The 11,317-nt window shown below is 43.4% G+C and overlaps 1 protein-coding gene across 1 annotated transcript; it reads right to left on the bottom strand.

Annotated features, from left to right (window-relative positions):
- Positions 1 to 6,830: 6,830 nt before the first annotated feature.
- On the bottom strand, positions 6,831 to 11,086 carry LOC126044417 (prolactin-like). Its single transcript, XM_049814049.1, has 5 exons — positions 10,988 to 11,086; positions 10,748 to 10,899; positions 10,508 to 10,615; positions 8,964 to 9,143; positions 6,831 to 7,234 (listed from the first exon to the last, which is right to left on the bottom strand). Exons 1-5 carry the CDS (start codon positions 11,016 to 11,018, stop codon positions 7,040 to 7,042), a joined length of 666 nt encoding a protein of 221 aa, XP_049670006.1. The 5' UTR covers positions 11,019 to 11,086; the 3' UTR covers positions 6,831 to 7,039.
- Between the last annotated feature and the right edge of the window lie 231 nt (positions 11,087 to 11,317).

Raw genomic sequence — 11,317 nt, 5'->3', positions numbered from 1 at the left:
ATTCTGTGTTTAAATCTCTTTGATGTGAATGCGTACTGGGAAACACAATTCACTTACACTTGTCTTTTCTCCTGTGGGTGAACCTTCCAGCATTCTTAACTCTGAATTTCAGTGGCTTTTGTCAGACTGTTAGTGCAATCTCTTGTAATCTCTTCTGTGTTTCAAAACTGTAATGGTGGTATGCAGAATTATAGTCCAAATGCACTAAGCAACAGAACTGTAATTGGGAAAACTGCCACTGCAGCCATCTCGGAGAAGTACTTCAGGAGATGGCATACCATAGTAGCCTTATTCCTGACTTACTCCTATTTAAACTGGTGCGAATAAGTACACATTAGCATACGTGTGTATCAAAGACAGGACAGTATTCTGTGTAATACAGGTAGCCTCAAATTATATTAAAACTGCTTTACTTAAAATTATTTGCTTTCTTCATCTACTTTAAGGAAATCACTCTATGAATTTAAGTATCATTTTTTGCTTATTTGCAAGGCTTTATAGCTCAAAACAGGAGCAGAACTTTTTTTTTCCTTTATCATACATTTATGAATGCATTTGTTGAGAAGAAAGACTAGAGGTATTTTATGTTACAGGCAAAACCTTTTGGAGAACATTATGGTTTTATAGGGACTATTTCATTTCTGGCAGATTCATATATTTTGTAGTCAAAAGAGATGATTATGATAATCTAGTCTGGCTTTCCTCATTATGCATGCCATGAATGTTTCTAATTATTCTTGCCTTGAGCTCCAAAGCTTTTTGCACTGTATTGTACGTCTTTCAAAAAGCCATACAATTGTCATTTAATGTTTTACCTTTTGGTGGCTGATCTGCTATTCCCCTTGTTACATTGTATTATCTGGGAGGTGAAGTTTAGATACATTTGCAACTAAAAAAACTTGAGATTGCAGTGATGAAGCTTGTATCATAAACTTTATGCGTGATCAGGCAAGTTTTGTATCCCACCTTATGCATGTCCTGCCTTCTAAGTGGTCAGCTGTGCAGTCGTAGTCTTGCGCTATATGTCATTTCTTTGCATGTGATTGCCTATGCTTGTTTTAAAGAAAAAAGAAATTACCAAAAAATTAAGAAGTCATTTCTTCCTGAGGTTACAAACCCTCAATAGCGTAAGCTGCCTAGATACCTACCCTCAGAAGGCACTTGAACACGTTCAGTATGCCATGTGTTATATGCTATTCAGTAACGTCAGAAGTTTATTCCTATCTTGCAGTTGAAATCCCAGAACCAAGTCATATTCTGCCTAAAACCTTTAGGGATGGACAGACAGATTGCATAAATGTAGGGATGAATTTATTGTCCAATTGTCCCATGGAAGTCATAGCCCTGCCCTGTTTGACTAGCTCCTACCTGAAGGACCAGCAAGTGTTGGTGGCCCAGATTCTGCTGAAATGGCATTTGCTAGTGTCTGCCTACAATGAAAAGCATGCAGGGATTTCCAAATTACCATTAAATGATCAAGTGGAGGTATGTGTGTGTGGGGGCATTCATCAGTGCTTCCTGTTTTGAAGGAAATCAGTGTATGGTGGGGGTGATTGGGATTTTTCCCTCTCACCTTTCGGGGAAAGGGAGCCTTTACAGCTGCTCATATTCTTTTACTGCAAGTCAGTTGAGGATCAGTGTTAGAAGCAACACTTCTAGAGAGGGGAGATGGGATTCAGAGTGCTCGCTGGGAAATTCAGTTGATGGTGTTGCAAGCACTGAATGTGAACTGCTGTCAAAACTCTGAAGTGCTAAACAGAATACATCTGAAGGATGCCTTATGGAGGTAAAGATCAAGCAAGGCTGGTACAGAATTGGTTTCACAGTTACAATGTTATATGTGTTTTAAATTGGGCAAGTTCTAGTTTTGCTGTAGCCTATTAAAACTTAGGCCATTTCAAGGCCCTCCAAATCTCTTAACACCTCCTACCGCTATTCTTCTTCCACACCTAGAATAAAGTTTCGGTATGCCAGATGAAACATTCTCTACTTGAAAATGCTGATGAAGCTTTCTTAAAAACGCTAAAAGTATACATGTGAATTTTGAATGATACCTAAAATAGTCTGATTCAATTAGTCAAAATGGGATTAGGCCCGTGACACATATGGCCTTGATTCCTCTCATTTTAAGCTATTTAAAGGAGAAGTTTCCCTTCAGTCCGCACTGTGAAAACTTGGTAAATGAGAAACAGCACCCATTATGAATACAAAAATACGATACAGTTACAGTGCCAGTCTTTTCTGTGTCACGGATCAAGTAATAAGTATTCATTTTCTTCAAGTAATATGCACACACACTAGTTATAAAAGAACAGAGAGAGCACAAATTATACGCAAAATCCGCAGCAGCTGTTTGAAATGCTTTGTAAGAGGCACATTGCAGAGGTGTAAGGTGTAGAATGCATCTGGTATTGTGGAGTGATGTGATAGATACTGATGGCACCTCACAGTTAAAACCAGTAATGTACTACTTTGACTTCAAAAATACGACCTAGTCGATGACCTTGCAGCACGGTTGTAGGGTATCTGAGGTTATTTCCTCTGTGTGGCATTTTGAGACTATAGTTCTAGGCTGTACAGTATTACGAAGGACATTTGTTGAGGTCCTGGGGCTGGGGAGAGTTCAGGTACCTCAAATTGCGAGCCACAGTTTAAAAAACCAGCTCTTCAGAGATCACAAACAAAGCAGATGCTTACGCTGGCTGGGCACCTCTCTGTTCAGTCTGGCAACTTACCAATGCTAATGTAATACAGAATACGGCCAGGAAAGGCAGAAAGGGCTGAGCCTCAGTACTCGCTTTGTTACCGGAGGTGCAGACGGCCGTGCCCTCTGGCTGTGCTGCTGACAGAGGGATCTTGCTGCCCAGCTGAGCAGCCTTGGTCGGGAACGGGAGAGGCTTTTCTCTCCCCACCTATGGGAGATCCTCCAGAGGGGTCTGAATGTGGATCCTGAAAGTCTATTCTTAAGGTCAGGCACTCAGAGGAGCTTCTCTGATACCTAACGAGAAGCTGCTGATTTCCTTTTCCAGGTCTGGCTCTTGGTCTTTTGAAAAGTGTCACAAATGGTGCAGATTATGCAAGTCTACATCAGGCACAGCCACAGTCATGTTTTATTGCGTGTAAAACAGCTGTGAGACTGGGAACGTGAGAGGCCAGCTCGCTCCTCCACGGACCTCGTACAACATTGCTAAAAGCTGGACTTGCTGACCACTCCTGTGTCAGCGCTTACACTTTGGTTGTACAGATTTACAGTATAAAATAATTTTCTAAAAGTTCTCTTGTTTTTATTGATTCTTTGCCAAACAGGAATTAATTGTTATGATCTGCTGAGGAGAACAGGACTGCTTTAAGGCACAAAACTGCATTACTAACTTCAGTGTCAGAGCAATAGTACAGCGGTCAAATGTCACTCCTGAGCTGCAGTAATATATCAGATTTGTTTTATGCGCTGTGATTTACTAGTACTGGGTTTTAGATACCAGTTGCCATCACTGTAGCTGCACAGCTCCTCTGACGAATATATGGTCCACAGTCGAAAGACTGACATAAATTAAGTACATTCACATGCTTCAGCACCCTCTACCAACAAGACTGTTGCTGATTTTCACAAACCAGAAGGAAAGACAAACCAATTTCAAGCAAGTTAGCTGTAAATTCAGTGCCTTAAGAAAGGACCGGAGAGGAATTAGGGTCCAATTAACTTGAGAATTGGCTTTGGACCGTGGGGAGACCAAAAAGCCCCTGCAGACAGAGGTTCACAGTGGACAGAATTGCCATTGACTGGAGAAGTCTTTAATGACCGTGCTTCTAAGTTATGTTCCTGACTACTGCTGCTGTGTAAGATAAACCGAGGTACGTAAACCTGGATCCGAGATGCTCCCTGTGCGGGCTTGCACCTAAATTAATGGCCAGAAAATGGCAACTCCCACTCCTCGTGTTCCCATAGATACTGGTTGTAATTCTCAGCAGTGAAGCTGGGCATGGTGGATGGGGATGTCACAAGGCAACACCACCTCAACAGTGATCCTCCAGTACTCGCCCAAACGCACGGAAATCTCGCTTTTTATAAACATCCAACCTTTGAGGAATTCTTAAGTTTTTCCAAGTAGTTTTTTCTTTGCATGCCAACATTTGAATGTAATACGGCGTAGCTGAACGTTAATGCGTATCGTTCAAAGGAGACTGTTTCCGTTTGTTTCTGCTTTGTTATCATATGGTTTTAGATAAGAGTTAAACTACAAGTGACATCTGTCACTTAATCTATCATGCAAACATCAGCACATATCAGATTCAGTCTAAATTTAAGATACGCTGTGAAAACCATTTAGCACATTATGAAAGGAACAAAATGAATTTTCAGTCACTGAGAGTGTCTCTGTCATCCTTCATTCTGAAAAAATGGAAAAGTTAACAATGAGGAAATGTCTAATGTACAGAAGCAACTGCTAATAACTGAAAAAATGAATTGGACTATACAAAAATGTCAATATTCTAGGGTTATCCTGCAGTGTTTCATGGAATAAGGTCTGAAAACCAACGGAGATATCTTTAATTCTTAAATTTATTTGGGTGACAAGGGAAGTTAATGGAGACAGGTTGTTTCACAAAGGGAAATTACACCATGGGTTACTTATAACATACATTGCTACAGATTGTTGCATGCGAGCCCAGCGCTTAACTGGAAGCCAATCCTGAACTGATTTTTCCATTAATTTGCAAAGTTGTTTCTTCTAAGTTAATATTCTCCGGGGCAAATGATGCATTCTCAAACCCCAAAGCATTTGATTGTAGCACACAATTTTACATTTTCAAAAAACTAGTTGCGCTGCTGTCTTGAGGAGAAATCATGTAGGAGATGAAGTATTCCCCTGTGTAAAAAGCAACCATCCCTGGTGTTTCTGTTTGAGGCATCGGTGGCCACAGAGTAAAAACCATGCCCTTTTCAGCCCACCGCTCAGTTCTTTCCTCAATCAAAAGAGGAAGCAAGGCGATGTTGGCAATATAGGAAGGTTTTTGTTCTGCCAACGCGCCTCGCTTCAGCCAAAGGCAAATCTTGAAATATAACGCTAACGAGTACGAATGACTCTGGATTATACTTCGGTGCGTTGTTGTTCCTCCTGTAGCACCCGCTTCCTCATTTTCTCTATTTTCGCATTTCTCCACAGCAAAACATCCCCAGGGTTTTGCTCTTTGAAGGAGATGAGAACTATTTGTATGATCTGCTCCGTTTGCAACATGGTTTCCAGCTGATCCTCAGCCGCAACCCCTGGTGTGTCATCCCAGCTGCACAAATTCCTAGTAGCCATTCGGGTTGATTTCCGAGTCGCCTCGCAACTCGCGCCGAGAGCCACCGGCCCCAGCCGTGGGGCCCCGGGGAGCGGGACGGGTTGGGGACGGGGGCACTGCCGGTGCGGTCCCGGCGGGAGTTTCCTTCCCTCAGCCTCGTTTGGCTCAGTAACCCCTCCTGTGTCTGTCACCTTTCGCTTCTGTGGGAAAAAAGCTGTAACTATTAATTGCTGCTACGTCTTCAGCGATCGCGCGCAGATGCAGGAAGAGCGGGCATCCTGCTCTGGTTCTGTCTGTTTGCCCGGAGGAGCCTTCCTTCACTCTCTTTGGAGCTGTGTGTTTTGTTTCTAGAATTTCTTCAAAATTTGCACGTGAATGCTGCCATTTCATTATGTGTTTCTAGTATCTTAGTGCTTAAAGAATTGCAGCTACTAACTTCTTCAGGGTGGGCGCTATATAACCCCTTGCATTTCTACCACACCTGCCACGACAGGGACCAGATGTGAGTTGTGAACACTCACAGCCTCTAGTTGAGAAAGTACATCAGCTGTCTGCTAGATAGTAGATGACTGAGGATATTGGTAATTACAGAGATGTAACTGAAAAGGTTGTTCCTCTGTTCTGCATAAATGTTTCTTTGAATGTTTTCCGGCCGAGTTTCTCAAGCCCTAATCCAGTATCATTATTAAATAATCATCAGCATTTTACTCTCCATTCTTGGCAGCCCGAGCTCCAGCTACCGTCAACAACCATCAAGATCAGGGGAGGCCAGAAAAGAGCATTCAGGGATGAAATAGTCAAGAATATTAAAAATAAATCCATGTTGATTATGTCTGTTCAAATGGCTCATTTAGGATCTGAATGCAAAGATGTTTTGTTCTATAAACAGCCATCAGCACCACCCCACTGCTAGGAGAATGTGATCGCTATAAGATATCTGACAGCTTTCAGGTTTTTATTTGCTATGGAGTTTGTCATTATTACTGTAAAACCCAAGCCCTGTGCCAGCATGTGTTATGGGAAAGAGGCTTATTGCTACATCAGCCAAGCTCAGCCCTCAGACCGAAATGGTATTTGGACCAGAATTCTGACTTACCTTTCATATAGAGACATTTCCTTTAGGAGTTTCCACTGAAATCAGTGAAGCTATTACAGGTATAAGAGAGCATTCAAAATGAATAGAAGTGCTAGGATCTAGATCTTATGGGGCACACGTGAGGGCCCATAGAAATTAGTAGGAAGTGTGATGTGAACATAGAAGTCCGCCAGGGGCCCTGCAGTTACATGAACTGATCGACAGCAATACCACTCTTCAGTGTTAAGCAATATTCTGCAGGTATGTATGTATGTAGAAATGGGGGGAACTTTTTTTTTTTTTTTACATAAAAATATACTTTATTCATAGTATATAGATGTATTTGTACCGAGGTTTAACAAACTGGATTCCACTTTCAACTATGTATATATCTAAACTGTGTGAATCAGCCATAATATAGTCTGTCACAGTGTAATGTGCAAGGACATTTATTTATCTACTGCTAGAGTACTCCTTTTTATCTGGTGCATTAACCCACATACACACATGATGCTTTATTTAATATTTCATCTGCATAGGTCAACTGTGTCAAGTAGCTGCCAAAGAATTTCAAAATGGCTTTCCTATTACAATTACTGTAAATGTGATAATTTATATATTCTAATTTTTCATCTTTATAAACAACATGCTGAAGACTACCTGTCAAGAGATTACAACTCAACAACTATTTTCTGGCATAATCCTACATTTCAGAATTTTTAAGTAGCTTTGTACTTTATTGGAGTCTCTCCTGAAACAGTGAATAAAATCAGAGTCACTCATCATGTTTGCTTCATTACTAATTGATAAACCAGTGGCTTCAGATGATGCCATTCCATTTAATGAATTGCTGATGATCCCCATAGACTGCATCTGTATTGAAAACAGGAAAAGAAGTATAACTCATAACTACACATACAACAAGTCTTTAAAATACTAGTGCAGAAGTCAACTGGGGCATCACTATCTTGGGCTGTTCGACTCCAGACCATTTTTGTCCTTATTGAAGATATATGTAAAGCTCCTTACATAGAATAACATTGCCTTTTTATCTTAACAGTATTGATACAACCTTTAGACTAGCCTGAACTGATCTGATATACTAGCAATGCAAGAATACCAGGGTCTAACTCCATCTGAGTTTAAGTTGAGGAACCCCTGTTTGGTAATTGTTATTTCCTCTTGAAATAATAGAGCAAGTCAGTCTTGAGATTTTTTAGCCATTTATTTTAATGAGTTTTGTAAAGGGAAGCTTCTAACATGAGCATTCACTGGTGCTGTTTAACCTGGTGAACTCTCCAGACTGTTATCACCTTTCAGAGTAGCAGCTTCACAACAGAACCAAGCTTAGAATTAATGTCTTGCAGAAAAACACAGCTGCAAAATATTGGAATGAATTTGCATTGTTTGCTTCATTTTTTAAATTATATTTCTACCTTGTGGTATGTCCATAGTACAGAAAGGTCAAAACTTCAAAGCTTTCCTTCTTAGTAATTCCTTCAAAGGTGTTTTAGAAAAATAAAATCAGGTAAATATACTAGAAGTGTGTAGCTCGTTTAGAGTTTGATGGATTGCTTCAGTTACAGAATGAAGCTAACAAAGGTCAAGCTTTGAGGTTGAGTACCACCGAACTTTAAGGCCATTAAGCCAGAAGAACCATAGCTGTACTTGGAAGATGGTCTTTCCATTTGTAATTCTGAGTCACCCTAATCAGGGCTGCACTTTAAAGCAGGGTACAATTCCTCCTTTTCTAGTGATAAGCTGCTTATTTCAAAACTTGTATTACCTACCTGCATTTATAAAGCTGAAAGGTGATCTACTAGTGCAAGATACTAATTTATTATTCACTTGTTAGTGAAACAGACACTTTGGCAGCATAGCCATTCCAGAGAATGGACACACAGCCCACACTTGTTTAGCCAAAACTACAAATAAGTTTAGATATGAATGCACAAGAAATACAAAGATCAGGACTTCTAGCTAGTAATGAGAAGACAGAAATGGAAATAACAAAAAATTACATCCAATAATTTATATATGATCTGCCAGAATTTGGAATGGAGTTTTGAAATTGTTTTGTGACTGGCATCTGACTTAAGCAGTGCCACTGTTGTCTTGAAGAATTTATCCCAGCATAAAATTGTTGCCTTAGGAAGAAGCTCCTTGCAGCAGACAGCAGTGATACTTGAATTACTTCGAAAGTAAGTCCAAATAAAACTGAAAACAATAATTAAGTATTTGTCACAGTCTACCCACATCTCCTCTACTGCCCTAGAAAAGTCAAATCATTACTGGCTCGTACGTGAAGCTGTAAATGGCTCTAGTCTTTGTACTTGTATCTTTCCTTCATATATTTCATATCAATAAAATATTGCTCTACACATATGGACATCTATAATAGCATCTACCTATCTGCCAATCCGTAAACTAAGTCACATCCTTTGACTGAAAAATTCCTGTATCTGTAATGAAGTCCAGCATTTCTGGATCAGAGTCTCTGTTAGCATTAAGGCTATAGCACAAGTGAGAGCAAGCATGCGCCCCGCCGAAGTCACTCACACCACATGACTAGTACAAATAAAAGCTACATCGAAAATCTTGCCTTTTCTGTTACTTTCTCAACTCCAGTCTTCAGTTCATGTACCATATTGCTGATTTGCTTAGCTTTGCTAAGGCTGTCATCAGGTAGCTCTTGATGGTGCTCAATATGCTGGTTGAAGTGGGAAAGTGGTTCCTTCCAGGCTTGCAGAAGTTTCAGTATCAAGTGAGTGAGTTCTTCTCTCTGATAAATTAAAACAGTAAAGAATTTCTCTGTTAGTTTGCAGCAGGTCATATGAACACTATTAGACAGTCTCACTGTGAAATCTCGGTGGGATTAAGATTTACACCTGCAATTCAGTAGCTTTCAAACATTCAGAACTTGAGGGCCACTCTGCCTCTGGTTATTTGCTTACGTAGAAGCAACACCCAAAAGTTGTATTTATTTGTCTTGTTTTCAGCTTTCTTAGACTCCAAAGCTCTGTAATACCTAAAACTATGCATACAGCATTAGCAAAATGGTGTTGTTCCCGTCAAACTTACTTGGTACTAAAAAAAAGTTTTCAGGAACTCCTAGGTGTCTCAAGAGCCCAGGAATCCTCATCTAGACATCTCTGTTTGCTGGTATGGAAGTGCAGGTGTTTCCTCGCACCTGCCGTGGCTGTCGCTGTGTCGGTTAGAGGTTGGCTGCAGACACACTTCCCTGAAGGTGCCTGGTGGTCAGGACGGTTGCTTCTCTAACAGAAACTCAATGGCCGTAAGACCTCTCTTGCAATGTAAGTTCAGAAATGAGGTTGACTGGTTAAAGTTTCCTAAAGCAGGCAGGGCCTCGTTTCCCATTGCCCTTCCAGGGGAGCCTCTAAACGCCTTGGGGGAAGCTCCTCACTCCAGCGCAACCAAAGAGCAAAATGTTAATATTCGTCTCCATCCATCTCCTCCCTGAGGCAAAAGTTTCTTCCGCTGCTGTATCCTTGACATTACAGTCTGCTTTTTGTCTGTCTAAAGAAACTCTTCCTGCTCTTCTCTAAACTAATAATGATTTTCTTCTCTTTGCCATTACATCTATCTAAAACAATTTGCTGTTCTTTTCTCTCTACCTAACTACCGATTCAGAGATAATGACTGTTACTTTTCTCCCTATTGCTTTTTGTACTTTGCAGGGACACTGATTAATTTAACTTGTCTGTCACACACAGTTTTCTCAATTTGTGTCCCACAGAGATTGCCACAACAAAACCAAAGGGAGGGATGTCTGTCAATCGTTTGGACAAAGCACTACTGCAATACCCTTACTGCGATCTGAGCATGTGTAACCGTACACACCTTTAAAACGCAACGAACCAACGATTCACATGCAACGCCTCCGTGATGTGCACCTGTTTGGGGTCAACACTGAGCAGCTTCTTCAACCCAAACTGGTGATGAAGCACCGCAGGCAGAAGAACCTCTCCGCCCGTCTCCAGCCCGACCGGGGTGAGGGACCACCGCAGCCCCATGGATGAGACATCTGGGGGCTCTGACGGGACGGGACAGGGGGGTGTCTTCCCCTTTCCTCAGGGGGGAGAAGGGAGGCGGTGTGTGTGTCCCCCACCCCGCCGCCCGCCTTACCGGGATTTTTTGGGCGTATTCTTTGCCGTTGGGGGTCAGCATCCCCGACGTGTGGCACTTCCGAGCGGGCTTCCCCAGCTCGTTGTCACGGGGAGGAAAGCGTTTTTCCTACGAGGGAAGAAAACCTGAGGAGACAACCGAGAGCAACACCCGTCCCCGTCCCCCGTCCCGCCCCCGGTGGCCGCTCCCCGGGCGGCGAGAACCCGTTCCGCGGCGCGGCGGGGCCGTCCCGGCCCTCACCAGCTCGGCGTAGAGCGCTGTGGAGAGGCTGTGGATCCTGCCCGAGTGCCGGATCACCCGGTCGAAGAGATCGGCCACGCTCAGGAGGCGGCAACCGGCGTCTCCCGGGGCGCAGACCAGCAACCACAGCAACGCCAGCCCCGCGGAGGCACCTGTGGAGAGCTCGGCGTCGGCCGGGGGCGGGGGGGGGGGTGGTCGCCCGGCCCGGCCCGGCCCGGCCCGCTCGCCCTCCGCCCTCACCTGCTCGCCCCGCCGCCCGGGCGAGGACCATGACGCCGCGGAGCCCGCTGCCCGGCTGGGATGGGCCGGCGTTGCCCCGGCGTCCCCTATATATATATATGCCGGGTGGGGATGGTGAGTGGCGGGAAACCTTTCCTGTCATGACGGGTCCCTCCCTGACATGACGGGTCCCTCCCTGACGTGCGCAGCCGCGGCCAGCGGGAGCAGGGCTGCCCGCGGCGGGGCTGCCGGCTCGGCGGGCGGGAGCGTTCCTCTCACCGACGGCACCAGCACCACACCCCCCCCTCGCCTCCCGCCCCGGCAACCCACCGGACCCAGCAGAACCGGGTG

The sequence above is a fragment of the Accipiter gentilis genome, chromosome 11, assembly GCF_929443795.1.
Source record: "Accipiter gentilis chromosome 11, bAccGen1.1, whole genome shotgun sequence".
Classification (NCBI taxonomy): Eukaryota; Metazoa; Chordata; class Aves; order Accipitriformes; family Accipitridae; genus Astur; species Astur gentilis.
Note: the sequence above shows the minus strand (reverse complement) of the source record. Positions and strands in the feature narration are given on the sequence as shown.

Bases quoted from the DNA above. Each gene is read 5' to 3' on its own strand.
- LOC126044417 (XM_049814049.1), bottom strand. From the start codon at position 11,018: ATGGTCCTCGCCCGGGCGGCGGGGCGAGCAG. The intron at 10,900-10,987 runs GTGAGGGCGGAG...AGCTCTCCACAG, and splicing joins CCGGGCGGCGGGGCGAGCAG to GTGCCTCCGCGGGGCTGGCG. The intron at 10,616-10,747 runs GTGAGGGCCGGG...CTTCCCTCGTAG, and splicing joins CAGCGCTCTACGCCGAGCTG to GAAAAACGCTTTCCTCCCCG.